Source organism: Amaranthus tricolor, chromosome 6, assembly GCF_026212465.1.
Source record: "Amaranthus tricolor cultivar Red isolate AtriRed21 chromosome 6, ASM2621246v1, whole genome shotgun sequence".
NCBI lineage: Eukaryota > Viridiplantae > Streptophyta > Magnoliopsida > Caryophyllales > Amaranthaceae > Amaranthus > Amaranthus tricolor.
In genome coordinates, this window is record NC_080052.1 from 19,031,182 (window position 1) to 19,057,863 (window position 26,682).

The following is a 26,682-nucleotide window of genomic DNA, read 5'->3' on the forward strand; positions in this document are numbered from 1 at the left end:
GTAGTATTATTAGTACACCCTCAACCCATTCTTCATTTCTTCCATTTCCATACTCAACTAGTTCTCTAACATACTCCTATTTACAACCATTAAAAAGCTTCATTTCTTCTACACCAAATTAAACTCAAAATAATCAAAAAAAATAACAATGGATCCATGTCCATTTGCAAGGTTGATAATAGAGTCATTAGCACTACAACTTCCCATGGGTAGTAAACCCTCAGCTGGAGCTGGGGTCCACCCTAGTTCAACTCCATGTTATTGTAAGATCACATTGAAGGGATTTCCTTCTCAAACTGCACTTTTACCTCTTTGCTCTGGCGGAGAAAATTCTCTGCCAGAGTCTGGTACATGTGCCCCAGGGTTTCATTTAGACCCTGTGGCCCTAAGGCGTATGTCAGGTCGGCCTATTTCGGTCCGAGTATGTGTTTACTCGGGCCGAATGGGACAAACCTGTGGAATGAGCTCAGGAAAGTTGTTGGGGTCAGTGAATTTGTGTGTTGATCTTAAGGGAGCTGAGGCTAATCCCATTGTGTTCCATTCTGGATGGATGAGACTTGGGAAAGAGGAAAAAAGATCGGTTGAGAAAAATACGGGAGATCATGCTAAGCTACATTTGTCTGTGAGGACTGAACCGGATCCCCGGTTTGTTTTTCAGTTTGGTGGTGAACCGGAGTGTAGCCCGGTTGTTTACCAAATCCAAGGCAACATTCGCCAGCCTGTATTTAGTTGCAAATTTAGTGCAGACCGGAATTCCCGGTCACGGTACGTACACTTCCCACTCATTATCATTCCATTCAATTTAGCATATCATATAGATTATCACTAACATGCGCTTAGCTTTTACACTAAGTGTGTTTGGCAAAACAACTTATTATGCAATTTTAGCTTATTTTGATATAAAATAGAATTTAAGCGGTTAAATTATTCAATGCTAGTGTTTGATAAGTTAGCTGAATGAAACAACTTATTATTATAAATAAGTTATTTTTAAACAAAGTGCTCATAACCGCGTGTTTAATATATATACTAATCAAATTAGTCAATAAAATCAGTCATATAATCAACTATCAAATATCAACTATTAACTATCAGTTATCAACTATTTGCCAAACATCCCTTACGTCTTTACTTGCATTTTCTTTCCTCAAATCTTCTTGTTTTTGAAAGTTCTTGGGTTATGGTTTAATACAATAAGTGCAATTTAGAAGAGGATTAAGGATCAAGCTAACATGCGCTTTTTTTTTTTTTTGTTAATTTAGGGAGTGGTTAGAAAAGTGGGGACAAAAGGGAAGATGGGTGGGCCACAATAATTTGTTTGTGTTTGGTTAGATGGTTTTGATTAAAGTCGGGTTTGATGTTTTTTCATGAAAACAATTGGCATGTGAGTGAGTCATCATAATTTGGTGGTACCATTTTCATACTTCTATTACCCAATACAGCTGGGTAGCACCTTATCTTCCCGGCAAAACATTTCAAAGACTTACAAAGCAACAGCATTACATTTACTCACCCAGTCCCTCCTATCAACTACTTAGTGTACATTTTCATCAATAGAGGTTTGCATTACTTTATTTGTGTCCTTCCATTTTAGTGCTCAAACAATTTATCACCACCACTTTGATTTATTTCCAAGTCAAATTTATAAATGGCTATCTATTTGCTTTACTTGGTGTTCGTATTAGAAATTGGTTTTACTCCCATATATAGCTAACTTTTAGAGGCTCCCATTTTAGGTGTTATGCCAAAAGTTAGGTTGAAAACAAGGCTCTTTCCTTGTATGTTTGAAGTATATATGACTTCATTTTTCTTGATTTGGAGAAAACTCATTATCATTATCCGTCTCGAATAAAGGAAAGGAAAAAAGTCGAATTAAATAGATTAGCATTTTGTTACGTACGTTTTGAGTTATCTAAAATTAATCTGGTTAATCGAAATTGAATATGATCTGATCCGACCATAATTGATCCGTATTAAAAATTTAATATTAAAATTATTAAGGTGTTTACATATACTTAAAAACAAAAAAAAAAAAAACACGATCTAAAATATTATACCTGAAATCCGCTCGAAAACTTGAATAGATACCTCTACTAGTGTCTATTAGTAGCTAGTTCCATGATTTTGATTAAAATTTGTGTATAGGAGGCATTTGTTCTAGAGTAATGATCTCTGACCACCTTCCAAATAAATTCTTGCAAAATCATTTTAACAAGAATAAAATCTTGTAAGCGGCTAGAGATTATTGCCTGATTATGTTTTCCTTGTGTTGCATTAAAACATGAAATTTCATGTTCTATACATAATCAGTCTGCTTTGTGATATGATCACATGAAAATGCCTGATAAATTTGCTTGATACAATTTCGTTAGATGAAAACCTGCATTGTTTCCTTGGATGCTTATTGGAAAAAACATATTTTAATTATCTAGCTAGTTGGTACGTTGTTGATCTGGAGGTAGTTAATGCCAGTATTAACTTTTTAATTAAGTAATTAACAAGTACATAATAATAAATTATACTTGTTAATTACTTCATCAAAGTTAATTACCACTTTACTAACCATATTGCTGACCAGGATTAGATTCCCTAAGTGTTCAGTATTTAATTAAGTAAATTAAGTAAACTAATTAAGCTTACAACATGTGTTGTATAAGACCATCTCAGCGTGAGGCGAGCTTATACAAACCCAAAATTAAACTTATATAAGAGTTAACTAGATAAAAAACGTTTTTTTTTCATTAAATTTTAAGAAATTTAAATTGAGTCAATCCATATTAAACAGATTAGTGGGAAACCAGGCTGGTCAAAAGGACCACGGTAAAGTCAAATGTAAGGGCATGGTATAATTTTACTATATTAATAATACTAATAACACAGCTACCTACCCATGTGCAAAGATATTGTTCTTGATTCATTAATTCTTCTCTAATTTCATGATTTTGTTCTCTACTAACGGTCTCTTGTCCTTATTAGAGCGTATTATAAGTATTAAGTTGGTCTCTGAGATGCAGATTACCAATATTCTATAGTGCGTTTAATTAATGATTAATTAATACATAATACCCATGAGTTTGGACTATATATTAATTAAAATTTTAGTTTTTTCTTTTATGAGGATTAGCAATGGCAAAATAGATTATCGCTTAAAGTTATAAAATTTTTTGAGTTCAAAAATTTTATTTTAAAATAACTTGAATTAAATTTAGATATAATTTACATTTTTAATGGAGTATAGTTCAATTATTAACAATAAAATTAAACAAATGGTGTATTTTACTATATTAACTTTAAGAGTGTTTTTTGTCTTTTGTTTTGTGTTCAGAAAATGAATAGGACGACTCTACTAGCAATACAATAAATGATTAAATTAAGTTATGTTTAATTTCACAGGTCTCTTCCAGCGAATTTCGCCATAAGCAACAATAACAGCAACAACAATAGAAAATGGATGGTGAGAAGTCTCTCTGGAGACAATTTAAAGCCAGCTAGGGAACGAAAAGGGTGGATGATAATGATCTATGACCTTTCCGGATCTCCGGTTGCAGCAGCATCAGTAATCACCCCTTTCGTTCCATCTCCAGGGACAGATCGAGTCTCTCGATCAAACCCTGGAGCATGGCTCATTCTACGACCCCATGGATCCCATGTTAATAACTGGAAGCCATGGGGTCGTCTTGAGGCTTGGCGCGAAAGAGGCCCAGTCGATGGGTTAGGCTACAAGTTCGAGTTGGTCACTGAAAACGGACCAACTCGGACAGGCATTCCAATCGCTGAGGCCACAATGAGCATAAAAAAAGGAGGTCAATTTTGCATTGATAAGCGTGAACCCATTCCCGGAGAGGCCGGAATGGTGAGATCACCGGTTCGAGGCTTTGTGATGGGTTCGACCGTGGAAGGTGAGGGTAAAGTAAGCAAGCCATTGGTTCAAGTGGGCATGCAGCATGTTACGTGCATGGCAGATGCTGCATTATTTGTAGCACTTTCAGCTGCTATTGATCTTAGCATGGATGCTTGTCGATTATTCTCTCAAAAACTAAGGAAAGAACTTTGTTATGATGATCAACATGACCTTTTCACATAGGATCCATCATAACACATTATTATTTCTTCTCCGTCAGCTGCAATGACTGAAAACCATGCGGGTAACGGTCGAGATTGCGATAATGGTGACACAGTAACGAGAACTATGCGTTTATCCTAACGTCTAAATATTAGTCAAAATAAAAAAGATATCCCTTAATACAGCTCAAAATGCCATTTAAACCTTCACAACACGGAAAATATGGATTCGTTGATGCGGCCTTGTTTTTGTTTTTATATTATGGTGACAACCAATATAACTTAGGCGATTGACATCGTTAAATTATTGGTTTGAGTTTCTTTTTGTTTTAATTATGAGGCTTGATTTGTTCTTTGTTTTTTTGGTTGTTTTTTTCTTTCTTCTACGGAGGATTTAGAAGAATTGAGGGTTGCTAGCTGATGGAGAAGATTTTTATTCCTTAGTGATCACAGGTGGCTGGTTAATTATATACTGTTATAATGTAATCTGATTGATTGACAGTACTTGTACAGAAAGAGAGAAATGTTGATACTGGTTTTGTTAATTTAAAGGGTTTTTGTATTCTTTCATTTCTTTACGCATGATTCTTTGTAGCTCAGCCTCAGCTAGCTAGGTCTTGATTCATTTCTTCTATTATTAATGTTTTTATGGTTAATCATTATCTTACAAGTAGAAGTACAATTCATGTGTACATGCATTTTTATAAGTATATATATGATGTAATAAGACCAAGAAATCAGATTGTGTAATACTATTGTCATTGGAGTAGTTTTTATTTGATCAATATTTATATGACAAAATACCATTTGAATCCTGTCATTCTTAGAAAATCTTAGTTATACAAAATATTTTATATAAAGTAAGAGGAGGGCTTATGCTGATACTAAAGCTAAAGCCCAAACAGTGTTTTCGAGATACATTATTCGCAAAGTGAAATGCAACGACACATGCTGAAAACACATCGCACTTACAATAACACTAAAAAGGGTAAATGAGTTGGAACATATGTAGTTCAAATAGAATCAGCAAAGTAAAGTGTTGGGCCGCTTAGATGACGTGGTTGAATTAGTAGAATTGTTAGAGTTAGAGGATGTTCTCTTTTAACTTATTTTTTGAATTTATTATTTGTTATTATTGAAATTAGATCATATTAGACCAGATTAAATAAATTCCGACCATTGCATCTGTCGGAATATTTCCGACAAGTTTTTCAGTTGGTAAACAGTCGAAATTTCATTCCTACCAATTACCAGTTAGTAGAATTTAGTCGGTAATTCCGACTGTAAGTTTTTAATCGGTATTTTGGTCGGTAAATGCCGACTGTTTGGCGGTAGTCGGAGATTTTAGTCAGAAACTTGCGTTTTTTTTAGTGTCGGTTGTTATTTGTTGTAAGGAAATTTCCTCGCCATTTATGCCAAATAAGCTTGTTATTGGCCTCCAAGGTAATGAATATAAAAATTCTCGTATGAGACAGCCTTATTGTGAAACACACTTTATGTTATGGGTTAAATAGCCCTACTAATACAAATTATTAACATATAAATTCCTTATTATAAGATTATCTTACCAAAAAATAGTCTTTCACGATAATAGCTCAATAAATATTTATTATACACAAAATAGGTCACTATCGCTCATGTTTCATGTTATGGCCCTTATAAGAATATACCTAATACATGTATCATTATAGCTTTATAAGCGGCCAAAGCATAATTATGTACTTATAACTTCAAATCTACACGCTAACACTACGTACATTATCGACCTACAGATATGCACCCTGTAACTTTGATTGATTCTGATAGAGTTTTATCTTTTCTTTAATAATCTTTTCGTAGAAGACTGAGATTTTATCATAATTGACAAATTCGAATTATTGAGGCAAAAACTATAATTATATGATGCGTCCCAAATAGTTAAAGAAATTGACTTTGCTTCCATTAATTATATTGAGGTACGGCCGTCAAATAAAACTTGGTTGGTATATGCTACTCCCTACCCCTAAAAAAAATAAAAGAGAAAGTGAGTTATTTTAAAAAAATTGTAAATATTAAGTAATAAATGAAAAAAAATTAAATTTTATAGATGATATTTAAAAATATGAGAATATATAAATGAAATTAAAATAAAGTGATAGATCCATTTTCAAAAATACACTAATGCAAAATGAGAGGTACGAAGGTAACATTTTGCTAGTTTGTGGAGTTTGTTATTTCTGAAATCTATAAATCAACCTATAATATAACTTTTTTAATAATATTAGTTGTGCAATTTAATTCATAAAAATCATAATACTATTTCTTAAGTAAAATTCGAACAATTTGTATGATAGTAGCATGTAATCTCTACTTGAGCGATTTAAGGTTGATATTCCACTGTTTGTATGTTCGCCGTTTAATAATGATTGAAGTAACGCCCATAATAATGTGTTAAGAATCTTTTATAAATGCATCAACTAAGCAATTAATTCTTTTATAATGCATTTCTAAAATCTGCAGTCTAATGATAAATATTAAGATAAAAGGAAAAAATAATTTTAATAGACTAAAGAATCTTTTCCGAAAATATTATTAAAAAACAACATAATTCTCACTTTACAATAGAACAAAATTTATTTCCGAATTCACCGTATACATAGGATCATTCTTTTTTTAACTGTTGAGTAAATTATTATGTTACACAGCGATTTATCATATCCATTAAATTACTATTTACACAAATATGGTATAAACTATTGAATGACACATCGGTATGTAAACCTCTTACTTGCTAGTTCAATGTTATAACCACCTAAGCTACATGAAGTTTTTTTTTTAACATTTTTCTTGTTTTTTTTGAGATTATTATCTTATTTCAATAGAATATGAAAAGTTAAAAATAATTAACCAAAATTGATGTGATAGAGTGTTGAATTTGTAATTTCTAATTCATCTCAAAGTATACTTTACCAATAAGTCATATGATTTTAGCTAAAAAAAACTCATTTGACTTAATATAGGCAGTTTTTAACTATTTAACTCAAAATAAAATAATCTCGAATGAACCACTATGTCATTTAGCAGTTAATATTATTTTCTTCTTTCTTGTATATAAAATAAAAAACTTTGTTTATGAGTGTTTATCTCATATTGTCGTTTCCAAGCCCGAATAAACAGGAGGATCAATAGTTCATTAGTAACAACCAACTCTGTAAAATTTAGTCACATTTCATTATCACTATAACAAATTTAATTTTTCGCGACATTGAATTTAGTGACATTAATAAAATGCCACTGATTGATATTTTTATTGTAATAATTGTTGGTTTTTTTATTTTAAGTTCTATTATAAAGTGATTTAGTGACACTTTTATTTGACCTTTAGTGGCATATGTAATTGTTACTATAGTCTATAGTGATATTTATGAGAAATGTCACTGGATCCTATGCCGCGAAAATCTTTAGTATGATTTTTTATTATGCTGCTATAGGATCTAACAAATGTCATTAAATCCACTATATGTACTATTAGAAATTTGAAGTTGCGACATATAAATTAAATGTCGCTAAATATATCCCGTTAAAAGAAAATTATGTTGTAGTGTATCATAAACTAAAAATCAATTCTCGTGGGGCGTCGCCTACTCAGCGACGCGCTGCACTTCTTAGGTCTGGGTGTAGGGAAAACTATGCAAAGGTTGCTAGGTCATTATCCAGAAGTGACTCGCCACATTGTGTGAGTGTGGTGTCAAATGAGCATGGGAATTTTACTTATACTAGGACGTCATTAAAAAATGACGCGCCACATCGCCTAATTGTGGTGTAAAATGAGCAAGAGCTCATAGGTTTAACTAGGGATGGCCACGGAGCGGGTTACCTGGAACCGAACTGGTGCCGAACCGCTTAGAATTGGATCCGAAACCGGAACCGTTCGCGACAGGTTCCGAACCGGCCCGAACCGCGGAACCGTGAAACCGCCGGAAAAAAACTGCATGAACCGGACCTAAGAACAGCGGGTTGGAACTGAGACCGGTCCGGGTGAACCGGCCCAACGGTTCCATGGAACCGGACCGTGAAACTAGCCGTTGCAAATTTTCCTATAAATACCCATCACTTTCAATCATTTTCATTCACAACTCATCTCTACCTACTCTCTCTACAAACTCTCTCTACTTAATTACTTAATTATGCAATTATTCTCTTAATTACATAATTAGTCTTTTAATTATTTCTTAATTTAGTTAATTACATAATTAGTCTATTAATTATTTTTTATTTCTTAATTCTATTATTATTTCAATATTATCAATCATGTCCTCTTTTTTGAAAAAAGCCTCTAAAAAGTTACTAAAGTGGCAAAATCATTGGGAGGTTCTAGCTCAAAATTGGATTATTCAAAAAAGAATAATTGCTTTTGAGACAATGCTCGAAAGACATACGGGTGAAAACATAAAATACAGATTAGTAGAGATATGTAGAGAATGGAACTTATTAGATAAGATATTTTGTTGTTCTACCGATAATGCAACCACTAACATTAAATGTATGGAACTTTTGTATAACGAATCTGCATTTAGTTTTATCCTTGGGGGTAGCTTATTACACATACGTTGTTGTGCTCATATAGTTAACTTATCTTGCCAAGCAGGTATAAAACAATTAAGCGATTTATTAGATCCAATTAGAGGCATAGTGAAGTGGCTTAAAATTGGACAGATAAAGAGACGATATAAGTAATTATGTGACCAATATCAACTAAAAAAAGTGTATTGGTCATTAGATACTCCTACACGTTGGGGCTCAACCAACGATTTATTAAAAAAAACGATTGCTTATCGTCCAGTTATAACACAACTTTATAGTGAGTGTACAGATAGCTATATAACTGATGACACATGGGAACTAGCTATAGGTGTAGATAAAATATTAGAAGCGTATGACCACGCAACTAAGATTTTTTCATATGTTTACGAACCAAACGTCCATTTAGTAATAAGTGAGTGTATTACTATTTTTTATCACCTTCTTAAACATACGCATGATGATACTAACCCATATTTAAAGCCGATTCTTGCAGATATGATGGATAAGTGGAAGGCATATTTTACCGATTTTTCTTATATTTATGGAATTGCAACCATTTTAGACCCATGTTTCAAAACAGAAGTCCTTACTAAAGTAATTGGATTTTACTACCAATCATTAGATCGCCCGCCTAGTGATGTTCATAATTATGTTGGAACTTGTAAAAAACTTTTAGCAGAACTTTATGATTACTATGCTAGTGTATATAACCCAAAACGCGATACGTCTAGGCGTGCTAGCGTCTCGGCACGTCCCTCTTATTATAATTCCGTAATAGTTAATATAATGAGCCCAGATGATAGTTTTGTAGGATCATCTTCTTCTTCACCCTCCACTGCTGATCTGTGCACGCATTCCGGTGATTTTGGGTCGTGATTTTTTAAAGACTACAGCAGCCAATTTTGATGTGAAGAATGGCAAGTTATCACTTGAAATTTTGGGAGAACAGTTGCATTTCCATCTCCCCTCATCCATGGCACATTCTGCCATTGGGGAGACTGTTTGTCGGGTGGATGCGATAGTTGATGCTATTACAGAGAGGGAGTCCACACCCTCCATTGTTGATCCACTTTATGCAGCTATTGAAGGCAACTACGAGAAGGATAGGGCCAATGTGATTGAGATGGTCCATGTTTTAGATGTTGCACCTACATTTGTTCCTGCAAAAGCTAAGTTTGAGGACACCCCACCTTGGAAGGTGTCCACCATTGAGGAACGAAAGGAGTGTACTACGCCTCCTCAGGTAGAATTAAAACCCCTCCTTCCTTCTTTGAAGTATGTCTTTCTAGAGGATAATGACACTTACCCTGTTATTGTCAATGCTGAACTCAACGGCACTCAAATTGAGCGATTACTCACAGTTCTGAAAAAGTATAAGAGTGTTATTGGGTACACTATTGATGACATCAAGGGTATTAATCCCTCATTCTGCACTCATGAGATGTGGTCCCTCTGGTCCTGGAGGTGGTGGTTCGGGCCAGTGATCATTTATTTGATCTTTTGCCAAACACTGCGGACCGTGCTTGGGCTGGCTTGGGGGGGATAATCACTTCTCACTCACTCACTCCCTCATGCCACTGCATATTTTTATCATTTTCAGCATAATTTTATCATTTTTGGCATATAGAGTTAGGTTTTATTTCTCGCATGCATAAATTTCGGCATATAGAGTTAGGTTTTTTTTTCTCGCATGCATAAAAAAAAAAAAAAAAAAAAAAAACGGAATTGTTGGAATCCCCTGTATATGAGTAACATTGTCTTTTCCCCTAAAATGAATTTTGCAAAATGTTTTGACTGGTATTTTGGCATGTGATGCTGTTATTTGGATGTCAGAGGCAAACCGCAGACACTCCTAATTTGAGAACCAGTTAAGTGGCATTTAATTGCCTCATGAACATGAGTAGGTTAGCTGGTGAGTAAACCTAATCAAATGTGTGTGCATTATCTGCTAGGACACCCATTAGGGGCTAGACTGATCTTGACTTTGCTTTACTCCTCCTAGAATTTGACTAGATATACCTTGTTGAAAATGATTTTCAGGCTTAGATGTTACTTGAAACCACATGGACTAAAAAGCCACCTTGCACTACTTGACTTTAGGTTTTAGCCCTCTTGAGCTTGAGCCCCTTTTCTTTCAACCCGCATTACTAAAGCTCCACAATCCCAAAATTTCCCCCCTTTACACCTTAGGGAGTGAATTACGTATTTAAGTTTGATGTTGGTTGTTGGTGTGGTTACTGATCCATAATTGTAAAATTTCGAGTTTCTTTTAAATTTTCTGTATATAGACACCCCCAAGTACTATTTATTTCTTCAAAAAAAAAAAAAAAAAAAAAACTCAACAGAAACAACAAAAAGAAAGTGATCTTTGTTTGTAGTTATGAATTCAGTCAAATAAAGGGGTTATGTCTTGTTCTTCTAGAAGCTCGAAATTTCGCTGGTTAAGTTCATTCAAGATTGGTTGTATGTTGTTTATGCTCGAAATGTGTGTAATTGCGAGAAAAGAGTATTCACTCCCTATTGTCCCTACTAGGTCTCATATTTTTTTTGCACGACCAATAACCTTAGCCAACGTTACACCCGTTATTAGCCTGATTTGATTCTCTTGGTGGTTGAATCTTTTTCGAAGGAGAAGGATAGCAAGGTTAAAGTGAAAGTCTTTAGAATGTTATTTGTATTGGAGAGATCATTTTGTCTTTTTTTTAAACACATGAGTGTAAGAGTTGGGAGGGAAACACTGCTGGGGAATGGAAGTAGTCATTTTTACTACTTCGGTGTGTGTAATGAGTTCTAGACTCATCGACAATGGAGTGGTGAGTTTTCCCGTGAGTACCTCCTCATTTGATTTATGATATGTTTACGATGGCCTTAATTGGTTACCTTTTGGATGAATTGTGAAAGCCTTATTGCGCTATGATATTCTGGATTGATGTTGAGTGCGCCTAAATGCCCAGTCGTTTGAAGTTGCTTTTATGCTCCCTTCCCTTGCATTTTTATGGCATTTCGAAGTGTGATTTCACATTTTCCATGTGGTTTTACGCTTGGTTGGAGTTTTGTGTGTCTTTGATTATTTCAGGCCATTTTACTCCACTCTTGTATTGGAAGCGAATCACTCCTGAGCATTAGAATGTGTGCTTCGAGATTTGGCAGAGTTCAAGACCGCATTACGACACTTTTGTGAGCTCACGGGCCCATTCGGACATGCTTTTAGTCCCGTTGGTTTCGTTTGTACTTTTACCGCGTTCTCATGAAGAAAAGTAACCACAAGATTATAGGCCCGGGCGGGTATTTCATACCCGGATGATTTCAAGCAAGAAGTAAGAACGCAAGCATCCAAGCCCAGGACCCGGTCGGGTCAAGCTTAAACCCGGCCGGGTTTGTCTAAAATTACTTGATGGAATGTTCAACCCACGGACCCGGTCGGGTTTTGCTCAAACCCGGTCGGGTCCTGTGATTTCTGCTCTCTGGAAAACCCTCAGCACACGGACCTGGTCCGGTCCTGCTCTAATAACCGTTTTTCCGCACGGTTTTTATTAAATGATGAGGAATGTAACCGTAGACGGGGAGTTAACATTTTCTCTGGTTTTCTTTAGACACTTTTAATTCTTCACTTTGGGAAAAACCTTTGTAACTTCATTTACTTTCGTTCGTCATTTGGTATTCGAATTCAAGTACTATTTCTTTATCCCTTTTCTTGTTATTATTTTTAATCATGTTTTCTTTAATGAATTTTTATTTTGTTGCAATTAATATGTGTGAGTAGTTTCTTAATCTAGGGTTAGATGGAACCCTAGCCATGATTTTGATGATGAATTATTGAGTTCCAATCCCTTTTTGTTATGCATAATCCTTGTTCATGCTTGATCTCTTATGCTAGTTAACTTACGTTTTTCAATGGAAACTTTGGAAATTGTGGTTAACAATTCATTCAATCGCTAACGAAAGTTAGGGTTGAGTGAATTGCCTTTTAGATCAAGGACTTGATAATCTTCATGAAAATAGATAGATTTGATTGTTGGATCTTATAGAATACTGTGCCCAATGTCATTATTATACTTGATTCCATGAAAATAGGTTTGATAGTATGGTAGTGAAGCTAATAGTCTTCGAAAGGAGTTATTAGTATTCTTAATGGTGTATTCGTCCTATTGAACTTGGTTATGATTGTTGTAAGGGTAGTAGGATCTCATTGTCATCATATCATGCTAGTGGGGAAGTTTATCCCTAGATGTTTTAATATCATTAATTTACCTTTCTAATTTAATTGCTTGTATTCTAGTCATTTAGTTAGTTTAGGTATATATTCTCTGAAATTGTGTGTTACTAAGGATCAATTGGTAGCCGGAAAATAATCATTTACTACGTTGTTCCCTGTGGATTCGACCCTAACTGCCGCTGTACTAGTTGCATATTAGGATTTGTTTGATAGTACATAAACGACCTATCAGATTTTGGCGCCGTTGCCGGGGAGCAACGGATTAGTTTAGTGTTTATTTTCTGAGTTTAAATTGATTCTTTTTCTCTGATTCTGCTTAGGTTAGGTCCCCCTCCCCTATCTCTTTAACCCTTTGCTTGTAGTTTCTTTTGTTGCATGCAAACCAGAGGACAGGGACACGAACTAGTACCTTTTGACCCTGAAATCGAAGCAACAGCAAGAAAACTCAACTCCAGGCAACGAAGGCGAAGAAACAAGAGAAGGGAAGATTTAACCATGGCTGAAACACCAGAGAAACCCCTCCTGGATTACATCACTCCTGATGCTAGCATTGTCACTACAAGCATTGTGAGGCCAGAGATTTCCGGGAACCAGTATGAGATCCGGTCAGCATTTTTCAACTGGATCGCTCAGGACCAATTTCATGGTATTGAGAATGAGAGCCCAACCGACCATATTAATCTGTTCATCGACAAGTGCATGACACACAAGTACAACAACGTCACCTCCGATCAATTAATGTTAATAGCTTTCCCTTTTTCTCTTGCGGGGGCGGCTAAGCAGTGGCTTCGTGAGGAAGAACCCAACTCCATTGCTACTTGGGAGGCTTTGAAAAAGGCATTCTTGCATCGATACTACCCACCCGGAAAAACTTCAAAGTACCGAAATGAGATCTTTACTTTCAAGCAAAAAGACGGGGAATCACTCTATGATGCATGGGAGAGATTTAAAAGTCTAATCAGAAAGTGCCCACATCACGGATTACCGGATTGGATGGTTATTGAGACAGTCTACAATGCTTTGAGGCATGAGATCCAGACTTCTTTGGATGCTGCTGCTGGGGGTAACTTCATGATGAAAATACTGACCCAGGCCAAGAAAATTCTTGATGATATGGCTTCAAATTACCACTGGCGAGAACAATCAACTCCAAGGAGAGGTGGTAGGTATGAAGTAGATGCTATTGTTGCTTTGACTAACAATGTACAGGCTTTGACAAGAAAGATTGAGCAATTGGATGTAGCTGCAGTAAATAAAGTCTGTGGTGCTTGTGGGTTAAAAGGGCATTCTAGTGTTGATTGCCAACTTCAAGCCGAAGGGGTTGCTGCTGTGGAACAAGTCAACGCCATCCAAAATCAGAATGCCACACAACAATACAACCCCTATTCCAACACCTTCAATCCAGGATGGAGGGATCTTCCAAATTTTTCCTACCGAAACAACAATGCACAGAATCCCTCATCCTCATATAGCATACCATCGGGTTTCCAACAAAGACCTCCCTTCCCACCTCAACAACAACACCCACCGAAGTCTAACCTTGAGAGCTTGATAGAGAATTTTATTGCTACCCAAAGCAAGCAAAATGAATACTTCAACACCTCCATTAATCAGATTTTGGCTCACAACAAAATGATCGACACTCAGATGGCTCAGATGGCTCAGCAATTGAGTAACTTATCCATACAAAAGGGGCAACTTCCGGGAAACACAGAAAGGAACCCAACCACATCCCCACATCAGCAACTCAATGCAATAACTACGAGGAGTGGTAGGACACTTCATGATCCAGCCCCTCAGGTAAAGACTTCACCTATTGTTGTTCCAGCTCCAAGTACTAATGATGATGTTTCTGAAGAAAGGAAAGATGAGGCAGTCAATTCAGACAAGTCCATAACCGCCGGTCGAACTTACACACCACCAGTGCCATTTCCGTCTAGATTGGCACAGGCGAAGCTTGAGCAAAAATATGGAAAATTTCTTCAAGTATTGAGCAAGTTACAGCTCAACATCCCCTTCTTAGAAGCCATTAAGGAAATGCCCTCTTATGCTAAATTCCTCAAGGACATCATTTCCAACAAACGCAAGCTAGAGGAGAGTGTGGTGGAATCTCTGAATGGGCAATGTAGCGCTATTTTGCAATGCAAGATTCCTAAGAAACATGCTGATCCTGGTAGTTTTACTATCCCGCTGAAGTTTGGGAAAGATATGTCTGTCATAGCCCTTGCTGATTTAGGGGCTAGTGTGAGTGTGATGCCGTTAACGCTATGCAAAAAGATCAATGGCGAGATGAAAGCCACTCGGATGTCCATACAATTAGCCGATCGATCTGTGAGATACCCAGTTGGCATTCTTGAGGATTTCCCCGTCCAAGTTGGTAATTATTTTGTACCCTGCGATTTCGTCATTATGGATATGGAAGAGGATGCTCGCATTCCGGTGATTTTGGGTCGTGATTTTTTAAAGACTACAGCAGCCAATTTTGATGTGAAGAATGGCAAGTTATCACTTGAAATTTTGGGAGAACAGTTGCATTTCCATCTCCCCTCATCCATGGCACATTCTGCCATTGGGGAGACTGTTTGTCGGGTGGATGCGATAGTTGATGCTATTACAGAGAGGGAGTCCACACCCTCCATTGTTGATCCACTTTATGCAGCTATTGAAGGCAACTACGAGAAGGATAGGGCCAATGTGATTGAGATGGTCCATGTTTTAGATGTTGCACCTACATTTGTTCCTGCAAAAGCTAAGTTTGAGGACACCCCACCTTGGAAGGTGTCCACCATTGAGGAACGAAAGGAGTGTACTACGCCTCCTCAGGTAGAATTAAAACCCCTCTTTCCTTCTTTGAAGTATGTCTTTCTAGAGGATAATGACACTTACCCTGTAATTGTCAATGCTGAACTCAACGGCACTCAAATTGAGCGATTACTCACAGTTCTGAAAAAGTATAAGAGTGTTATTGGGTACACTATTGATGACATCAAGGGTATTAATCCCTCATTCTGCACTCATGAGATGTGGTCCCTCTGGTCCTGGAGGTGGTGGTTCGGGCCAGTGATCATTTATTTAATCTTTTGCCAAACACTGCGGACCGTGCTTGGGCTGGCTTGGGGGGGATAATCACTTCTCACTCACTCACTCCCTCATGCCACTGCATATTTTTATCATTTTCAGCATAATTTTATCATTTTTGGCATATAGAGTTAGGTTTTATTTCTCGCATGCATAAATTTCGGCATATAGAGTTAGGTTTTTTTTTCTCGCATGCATAAAAAAAAAAAAAAAAAAAACGGAATTGTTGGAATCCCCTGTATATGAGTAACATTGTCTTTTCCCCTAAAATGAATTTTGCAAAATGTTTTGACTGGTATTTTGGCATGTGATGCTGTTATTTGGATGTCAGAGGCAAACCGCAGACACTCCTAATTTGAGAACCAGTTAAGTGGCATTTAATTGCCTCATGAACATGAGTAGGTTAGCTGGTGAGTAAACCTAATCAAATGTGTGTGCATTATCTGCTAGGACACCCATTAGGGGCTAGACTGATCTTGACTTTGCTTTACTCCTCCTAGAATTTGACTAGATATACCTTGTTGAAAATGATTTTCAGGCTTAGATGTTACTTGAAACCACATGGACTAAAAAGCCACCTTGCACTACTTGACTTTAGGTTTTAGCCCTCTTGAGCTTGAGCCCCTTTTCTTTCAACCCGCATTACTAAAGCTCCACAATCCCAAAATTTCCCCCCTTTACACCTTAGGGAGTGAATTACGTATTTAAGTTTGATGTTGGTTGTTGGTGTGGTTACTGATCCATAATTGTAAAATTTCGAGTTTCTTTTAAATTTTCTGTATATAGACACCCCCAAGTACTATTTATTTCTTCAAAAAAAAAAAAAAAAAAAACTCAACAGAAACAACAAAAAGAAAGTGATCTTTGTTTGTAGTTATGAATTCAGTCAAATAAAGGGGTTATGTCTTGTTCTTCTAGAAGCTCGAAATTTCGCTGGTTAAGTTCATTCAAGATTGGTTGTATGTTGTTTATGCTCGAAATGTGTGTAATTGCGAGAAAAGAGTATTCACTCCCTATTGTCCCTACTAGGTCTCATATTTTTTTTGCACGACCAATAACCTTAGCCAACGTTACACCCGTTATTAGCCTGATTTGATTCTCTTGGTGGTTGAATCTTTTTCGAAGGAGAAGGATAGCAAGGTTAAAGTGAAAGTCTTTAGAATGTTATTTGTATTGGAGAGATCATTTTGTCTTTTTTTTAAACACATGAGTGTAAGAGTTGGGAGGGAAACACTGCTGGGGAATGGAAGTAGTCATTTTTACTACTTCGGTGTGTGTAATGAGTTCTAGACTCATCGACAATGGAGTGGTAAGTTGTCCCGTGAGTACCTCCTCATTTGGTTTATGATATGTTTACGATGGCCTTAATTGGTTACCTTTTGGATGAATTGTGAAAGCCTTATTGCGCTATGATATTCTGGATTGATGTTGAGTGCGCCTAAATGCCCAGTCGTTTGAAGTTGCTTTTATGCTCCCTTCCCTTGCATTTTTATGGCATTTCGAAGTGTGATTTCACATTTTCCATGTGGTTTTACGCTTGGTTGGAGTTTTGTGTGTCTTTGATTATTTCAGGCCATTTTACTCCACTCTTGTATTGGAAGCGAATCACTCCTGAGCATTAGAATGTGTGCTTCGAGATTTGGCAGAGTTCAAGACCGCATTACGACACTTTTGTGAGCTCACGGGCCCATTCGGACATGCTTTTAGTCCCGTTGGTTTCGTTTGTACTTTTACCGCGTTCTCATGAAGAAAAGTAAGCACAAGATTATAGGCCCGGGCGGGTATTTCATACCCGGATGATTTCAAGCAAGAAGTAAGAACGCAAGCATCCAAGCCCAGGACCCGGTCGGGTCAAGCTTAAACCCGGCCGGGTTTGTCTAAAATTACTTGATGGAATGTTCAACCCACGGACCCGGTCGGGTTTTGCTCAAACCCGGTCGGGTCCTGTGATTTCTGCTCTCTGGAAAACCCTCAGCACACGGACTTGGTCCGGTCTTCCAGAAACCTGGTCCGGTCCTGCTCTAATAACCGTTTTTCCGCACGGTTTTTATTAAATGATGAGGAATGTAACCGTAGACGGGGAGTTAACATTTTCTCTGGTTTTCTTTAGACACTTTTAATTCTTCACTTTGGGAAAAACCTTTGTAACTTCATTTACTTTCGTTCGTCATTTGGTATTCGAATTCAAGTACTATTTCTTTATCCCTTTTCTTGTTATTATTTTTAATCATGTTTTCTTTAATGAATTTTTATTTTGTTGCAATTAATATGTGTGAGTAGTTTCTTAATCTAGGGTTAGATGGAACCCTAGCCATGATTTTGATGATGAATTATTGAGTTCCAATCCCTTTTTGTTATGCATAATCCTTGTTCATGCTTGATCTCTTATGCTAGTTAACTTACGTTTTTCAATGGAAACTTTGGAAATTGTGGTTAACAATTCATTCAATCGCTAACGAAAGTTAGGGTTGAGTGAATTGCCTTTTAGATCAAGGACTTGATAATCTTCATGAAAATAGATAGATTTGATTGTTGGATCTTATAGAATACTGTGCCCAATGTCATTATTATACTTGATTCCATGAAAATAGGTTTGATAGTATGGTAGTGAAGCTAATAGTCTTCGAAAGGAGTTATTAGTATTCTTAATGGTGTATTCGTCCTATTGAACTTGGTTATGATTGTTGTAAGGGTAGTAGGATCTCATTGTCATCATATCATGCTAGTGGGGAAGTTTATCCCTAGATGTTTTAATATCATTAATTTACCTTTCTAATTTAATTGCTTGTATTCTAGTCATTTAGTTAGTTTAGGTATATATTCTCTGAAATTGTGTGTTACTAAGGATCAATTGGTAGCCGGAAAATAATCATTTACTACGTTGTTCCCTGTGGATTCGACCCTAACTGCCGCTGTACTAGTTGCATATTAGGATTTGTTTGATAGTACATAAACGACCTATCAACTGCATATTTAGAATTAGATAGTTATCTTAAAGATCACTTTGAAATTGACCAAGGTAGCTATAGTATTTTAGAGTGGTAGAAAGAAAAATCAATAAAATTCCCCATATTATCGAGAATTGCAAAGGATATCCTTGCAATTCCTGCTTGTACGATTGTGTCGGAGTCTGCTTTTAGTGCAGGTAGAAGAGTTTTAGACGAAAAGAGATCTTGTCTTGCTCCACATAGTATTCAAATATGTGTTTGCAAGAAAGATTGAGATCAAGCGGAGATTCGAACACAAGGACTAAGGAATGATGATGATCAATGCGATGATGATGATCCATGGATGATGAGGAATACATCTGCATCATCGTCAGGAGGAGAGTCAGCGGAAGCATCTAACCAACCAGATGATGATGACGAAGACGAATAGGATCAATCGGACAACGATAAATCAACATTCAACAACTACAAATAAAAGGTATGACAAAGAACTACGTGGGCTTTGATTCCTTCGGGATACGTAGGCAGCTTAGTATTCCTTTGGGTACTAGGTTCAAGTCTATTTTCTCTCTCTTTTTTTATTAATCATCTTTATCGACATTATCGTTGATTCGTTTTTTATTAATTTATTATTTTCATTCTTTTTAGTAAATATTTTAATAACGATGACAACTTGACAAGCAATGAATTTCGCTAATAATCAAATAATCATCAAAGGTACGTCTGCAATATTATAGTATTTTTATATTATATAAATATTTAAAGGAAAAATAAAAATGGAACCAATGGTCCGACCCGCCCGTCCCGCGAGTTGGAACCGCCTCATGAACCGCCAAGGAACCGTTTGGAATCGCCCGGAATCGGAACCGTTCGCGACAGGTTCCAAATGGAACCGGAACCGGGTGGAACCGGAACCGGAACGGAACCGGCCCAACCCGGACCTTGGCCATGCCTAGGTTTAACCATAGGACAATTAAGAAAAATCAAGTGTCTTAGGTTTAGAATGTGATTTTGGAATATTGGTAGCTTAACTAAAAGGAAACACCTTACTCATACAACACATTTGCCTCAGAATTGTGGTACTTTAACAAAGAAGATACTTGTTTGAAGTTTGTGAAAACATGAATGCCAAGAACATGCCAAAATAATAGTCTAAACAATAATTGGTTCAAATAATGTCTATAATGAACTTGTAACACCTCGTTAAAACGTCGTCTAAACTATTGAATTAACTATCACTTATGTTTTATCGCGTAACGTGCTTTATTGCAGATTAATTAGGGTTTTAATTGAACAATTGAATTAATTTTTTTATATAATTAAAAAAAAACAATTATTTTAAACTTCTCCCATCCCAGTGGATCTTCATTACTCATTAGGTTGTCTCTTAAATTTGATCACTAGTAGTCTACTTCTTCTTTGAGATAGAAAGCAGCTTGATCTATCCTCAAATTCCCGGGGCATTGCGCTACATTAAAGATCTTATCAAACTTCCATAACCAACTCTTTAAGGCTGTGAGTTCTCTTGCTCCCGTATATACTGGAGATTTGTTTTGGGAAATCCTCTTGTTCATAGAGGTAGCATTTTCAACATTTAACTTGAAATTTAACCTCCTTTCCTCGGCCAATTTTATAACCAGTTACATAATGTCCTTTTAGATGAGCGTCACCTCAAACGCGTCTACTAGAGAGTGGAGGCATTTCTTGCTACCATCATTTCGAAGACGAAGACCGGTGAACTTCCAATATTTGTGAAATAACCACAATATGATGCCATTACCAAGATTCACGAGCTAAATCTAACTACACATTCACTTCTATTAGTAAAATTATCAACTATATCCAATAATTCACTTATCGCACTTTCTAAATATATCAAACTAATAAGCTTGGCTCAAAGAAATGCTAAAATAAACAATTGAACAATGAAAACTTAAATATGAATATTACATCAACTTTCTAAATGCACGAAACACGTAATGCATCAACTTACACGTATAACTGAAGTTTAAATCGTCATCACAGTTACTTACTTGGCTAGATTTCATAAGTCATCACAATTAGTTCAAATTGTCTTCGATTACTACAAAAAATTCACAAATTTAATGAATCATAACAAAATATCTAAAAACATAAAAAAATATTATCATATATTACATCGAATTTTAGTTACTATAAAAGTATAAAACTAAAAATCAATAATAAAATGTCTTCATAACTGCTTTGGAATGTTTGTATATGGTACTTGTAATTGTCGTATTCTTATTCTGGTGGCCACCTAAGCACATAAAGTAATGATTTATTTTTCATTTCAAATAAAAAGTTTAAGCTACAATAACAGATACGGATGAAATTAAACTTGTTTTTTCATCATTTGTAATTTGGCGTACAATAACTCATCTAATACTAACTCCTTTCTGAATAGAATATATTTGTTGAACAAGGTTTGATTGAATTGTAGCAACTTCAACACAACCTAACAGAATAGATCACAACAGAACAACTAAGACATAAATTTATCCAATATGACACAACTCCTGATATTAAAATTGTGATAGCAATATGACACAGGTCTTGATGTTAAACTACTTTATTTTGGTAAAGCTAAGATGATTAGAAAATGTGAAGTTTGAGCGTATTTGAATAGTTAAATATACTTCTAAAATATCAAATTAATTCGATGTAATTTGTTTTTTATGTCAAACCCAAAAAAAATACTAACTCAAGATCATTTTATTTACATTTAATGCAATTATAGTTCTACTTTTCTCTTAAACACAAATACAAATTCACTTCGAATGCACACGAACATGTTATTCATAGGTGTCTCAAGTAATGCTACAACCATTGCAATATTAATATTTGTAAGTGTAACTTTTTTTTAATATATTTAAATTTTAAATATAAATATTAAATTGAATAACCTTGTTAAATGGTAAATATTTGAAAATACAAACTAAATAGGTAGGGGAACAAAGCATTTACGGCCCGTTTGGTTGATGGTAATAAAGTAATGAGAATGAAATGTTGTAATGGCAATAGTAATAAAGGAATGGATATGAGAATTGGTAAGAAAGATTCTTTTGTTTGGTGTGCATGACTAAAGAATGGTAATGGAAGATAATATTCCATTGATTGCATTTGGTTGTTAGTAATAAAAAATGGTAATGACTCTTAGTTTCATTATTGTATATTTGTATCTAAAAGCATTATTGTATCTAAATTATTCTATCTAATGATTCTTTTTTTAATAATAATATTTTTTTGGATAATTACATATATTACCTTTTTTTTCTTCATTATTTTTTTCTTCAGCTCGAAACAACATTACCTTATTTTATTACCACAGTAATACTTCATTACCATTACAGCCTAATACCAGGTTGTTTGATGGTAATAAATGGCCCTTTTTGGTAATTTCATTATCTTATTTTATTACCATCCATTACCATTGAAGGCATCCAAACAACCAAATTTTTTATTACTTAATTTCATTACCATTACCACCCTCTAATACCATGTACCAAACGAGCCCTTAAGATAAACCAATCCCCAAGTCCAAGAAGCAACTAAACAATCAAACCAAAGAAAAAAAATACAAATTAAGTATAACGAGAAACCAAGCATTGAAAAGGGGTTATTAAGCAAGGCTTGATCAGACTACTACAATTAAAAAGGAGAACAAACCATTTCACTACATAACATAACATATTGATAATGATAACAAGTTTCAAAACTTTATACTCAGCTAGTCAAGATTTGTTGGAAATTCTTCACATGTGAAATAAGATCTCATATCGATAAAATAGTGGTTTATAGACTTGCATATATATTGAGTAAGCTAATTCTCCTACAACCATATGGTTTTGGGAAACAATGAACCTCACCAAGTGTATGAAGTGTATGTGCAAGTCAACACTCTTGACCCATGTGTTTGTGGGCTTGAGCCCACGGGTGTCTCGTGGCCATACGAGTGGACCATAGTGAGATTATGTGACGAATTGTCACGGTCTAATAAGATCTATATTTTAAAACAGAATTCTGCACAAATAAAAAAAACAAATGGTATTTTTTTCCCAAGACTTCTGAATTTACAATCGTAAGTAGGATTTATAAACTTCCTCAAAGTGATGATCTTATATTCATTTTCTGTTGATTAAACTTTCGAAGTTATATCAGTTGAAGAACATAGTGATGCATCATACTCATGAATAGATAATATTGATCCATTTCTGGTAAATTTTTGCTGCATAGATGATCTTATAGTCTCTAGTTTGGCAGCAACTTCTTTCATACTTGGTCTTCGTCTTCCATCCATCTTCAAACATCTTTTTGCAAGGTGAGCTACACCTTCAATCTCTTCGCCTCCTCCCTCCCTCGCCACTCGACCATCTAATATGTCGAAAAGAGAATCATTTTCCATATGTGTCAAAAACCAAGTCACAAGACTTCTTCCTTCATCCTTGTCAATCGAGCAAACTGCCTTTTGCCCTGTTAAAAGCTCGTCAAGTACAATTCCAAAACTATAAACATCACTCTTGTCAGTGAATTGGTTAGACTGAAAATATTCCGGATCTAAATACCCAAATGTACCAACAACCCGAGTTGTGATATGGGTTTGATCAATACTTAGTGGTTTCGATATCCCAAAATCAGATAATTTAGCTCTATATCTGCTATCTAACAGGATATTGGAAGACTTAATGTCTCTGTGAAATATAGGTATCAAATATGACGAGTGTAAGTATGCTAGCGCGTTTGCTATGTCTGTGGCTATCTGTAAACGCATTTCCCAAGTGATTGGAAAGTCGTCTCTTGGTGCGTGCAGGAGATCCGATAGAGTTCCATTCGATACATATTCGTAAACCAACATAGGAACTTGTGTTTCCAAGCAACATCCTAGTAGCTTAACAACATTTCTGTGGTTGATTTGAGATAAAACCACCTTCTCATTGATGAAGATTTTCAATTGACATCCATCTATAATCTTCGACTTCTTAATTGCTATAATCTTACCATCGCTAAGCATGCCTTTATAAACAGTTCCTTGTCCTCCTTCGCCTAGTATTCGATCTTTATTATATGAGTCTGTTGCTTTGTCAAATTCATCTGAAGTAAAAAGTCTGGTTCTCTCCACATTACTTGTATCTTCAGAACACATTTCTTGCATTAAGATAAGACCACCATTTCGTTCAAAGTATTTGGCTTTGAGTCGATTGTTTCTTCTTCTTTGAATCATGTGATACATACCGAATGCTCCAAACAGTGCAAGCACCAGTAGCATCATTATATCTAGCCCTGTAAAAAATTGTCACATTAATGCTGTCTACAAACATGTGTGTCAAACTCAATTGTGCAGAGCTTACCTAGTGCAAAAGCCCTTGTTGTTTCTGTTTCTGTAAAATGTTTCTGTTTTTGCGGACAGCCATAAGTATGATTTGTATCAAAATACATACAGTCTTCTACACACTTCTCGCATTCTTTGACAACTATCGGAAGATAAGATTACTAATTAGTGTAAACACAATCTCATCATCATCAACACAATATCCCATCTGTAAATAGGGTCTGGGTAAGGAAAGGTGACAGACACTCCATACCTGTCCTTCCTTCAAAGAGAAGACTAGAGGAATGCGGTCAATAATAACCAAAAGGAAAGAGCCCTACATAAAGAGGAGTTGGGGTGAAGCAGAGTAGCTTTGATTACCTTGACAGCCGTAAGGAAGATAAGGATTGCCTTCGAAATAATCATGTTTACATCGACAAACCAAACCACCGGCCTCATAAACACTTTCAGTCTTATTAACACAACTCGAATTAGCATAACTCGGTGAGTTGATGGGCAAATCTTTAATACTCCACTCGAGTACAACTGGAACTGAATCTTCATTCTCATTGATCTTACTGATATTCCTGTTAACGATCCAAGTACTGTCCACCAACACCCCAAAAGCACATGAACTGTAATCGTTGTTAGTAAGGCCTGCACGAACTGTGTGCATCGTTACAAACTCATAGCGATAATACTCGAGAGAATATGGAATCGTCATTTGACAGCAGCCTTCTCCATAACAGTTAATCCCAGGAACTGTGCCCTTAGTACAAATGGTTGCACATCCTGAAACAGTTTCACCATTCTTATCTTTTAATTGCACCCCACCTCCACAACCGGACACAACTAAAACATTATTATCTTTCGAGAAAAGATATGGACTCGCGGTCAAGTTTTGCGAGTACCCTGTAGTGTATCTGGCTTCATTTCCACACACTTGTGTTTGAAAAGTTTCTAAAACAAGAGTTTGCACACCTTTCATAGGATTCCAATTTATTCGGACTACTGATGTGGGATCATGTTTTCAAAGGCAAAGAAATTGGGCTTATTGGTTTCGAGAGATTTTGTAGAATTGCGTAGTCCCTTCAAATACAACTTATAAGGAGGCTTTTTAGAGCATTCCATCTCAAACCAAGGGTTGTGATAGCAGTTTCGACCGATACCGATGCCAAAAGGGTACGGAATGTTCACCTTTCAACAACTCGGCTTACAACCTGGCTTAACTAGCCGTGGAGGAAGTATTGATGCAATTGTGATTTGTATGAAACATAAGAGGATTCCTAGTACCTGAAATAAACACCTCATTTTGTTTTTGTGGGATTATTTTGTTTGCTCTAGTTTCGTATTGCATATATATGGTTGCCATCTAAAAATAAACATATGAGGGTGTTTGGTTCTTAGCTTTTTGATTGGCTTTTGGCTTGTTGGTTAGTCAAACAACTAAAAAGGTATTCGGTAAATGGCTTTTAAAGCAGCTAAAAAGCTGGAATTTAAGCCAAAATGAAAAAGCTGTTTCAGCTAGCTTTTTTGGTTGGTATTTGGCTTGATGGTCCACTTTTACTCTAATAAACGGCCAACAGCCAATACTCAAATTTACCAAACATCTCCACAAACAGCCAGCCCTTTTAGCTCTAGAAAGCCAACAAATTAAACAGCCAACATTTTCAACTGATCAAACAAGCCAAGTAAAAACGCCAACAGCCAATAGCCAACAGCCAACAACCAACAACTAACAACCATATCCAATTGCCAAACACCCTATTATTAATTATAGAACACACTGTCAAGGGCTCTATACGATTGGACATCTTACAGATGTGCATAACACGCGTTCACGACTTCACCCTGTATTATTTTGACAAAGTCATAAAGGTAAAGATGTAAGACTAACTAAGCTAGTGATAAAGTCATTTGTGTTTCCATATGAACATTCCTTGTTAAAGGATTTCTTTTGGGTGTTACTTTTGCTTTATAAGTGATAATCTGACTGGCTCACTCTTTATTCGTTATTTATTAACCAAATAAGATAATGTTCACATGATGTGAAACAACTAATTAATCAGTATGCATTATTACACATTTAACTCAATTATTGCTTACAAGAAGTAATAAACAATAATCTTAAACTTTTGGTAGGAGATATCCAATAGAAAACCAGTTTGACTTCAAATCCTTTTTATACTTGTATTTTGAGCTTTACTTGTCAAGTTCCCACTTGTTACCCGAGTAGATTTTTTTTTACTTTTATTTTAAAATATTTTAAACAATTAATATAAAAATTAGAAATGTTTACGAGCACTGTTACGCTATTTATTAGGTTTTTTAGAATGAAATGATGGCTTTAATAATCCGAAATAAACTACTCATTGTTTTTTAATGAAGTTTTACAAGAAATATTCATAAAAATTAAAAAAAATAGAATTTTTTAGACAATTCTTAAACATAATTATGCTAATTATTTTGTTCCCATATATATAATATTT

At 35.6% G+C, this 26,682-nt stretch overlaps 3 protein-coding genes and 1 non-coding gene across 5 annotated transcripts in view; 1 reads left to right on the plus strand and 3 right to left on the minus strand.

Moving 5' to 3' along the window:
* Positions 1-4,877, plus strand: part of LOC130814805 (uncharacterized) — a 4,882-nt gene extending 5 nt beyond the window's left edge. The window contains exons 1-2 of the mRNA XM_057681022.1: positions 1-765; positions 3,394-4,877. The exon at positions 1-765 is cut by the window's left edge and continues 5 nt beyond it. Coding sequence (XP_057537005.1) covers positions 149-765; positions 3,394-4,084 — 1,308 coding nt within the window. The 5' untranslated portion in view covers positions 1-148 and the 3' untranslated portion in view covers positions 4,085-4,877. The remainder of the gene's footprint in view (positions 766-3,393) is intronic.
* Positions 1-26,682, minus strand: part of LOC130814806 (oxysterol-binding protein-related protein 4B-like) — a 988,965-nt gene that overhangs the window by 31,650 nt on the left and 930,633 nt on the right. The window lies entirely within an intron of this gene.
* On the minus strand, positions 13,719-13,824 carry LOC130816747 (small nucleolar RNA R71). The gene has a single exon (XR_009043286.1). It is a non-coding gene; the product is annotated as a small nucleolar RNA R71 (small nucleolar RNA).
* Positions 22,615-25,521, minus strand: LOC130814794 (putative wall-associated receptor kinase-like 16). The gene is made up of 3 exons (XM_057681002.1): positions 24,575-25,521; positions 24,234-24,356; positions 22,615-24,165 (listed from the first exon to the last, which is right to left on the minus strand). The coding sequence occupies exons 1-3, from the start codon at positions 25,179-25,181 to the stop codon at positions 23,024-23,026; spliced, it is 1,872 nt and encodes a 623-aa protein (XP_057536985.1). The 5' UTR covers positions 25,182-25,521; the 3' UTR covers positions 22,615-23,023.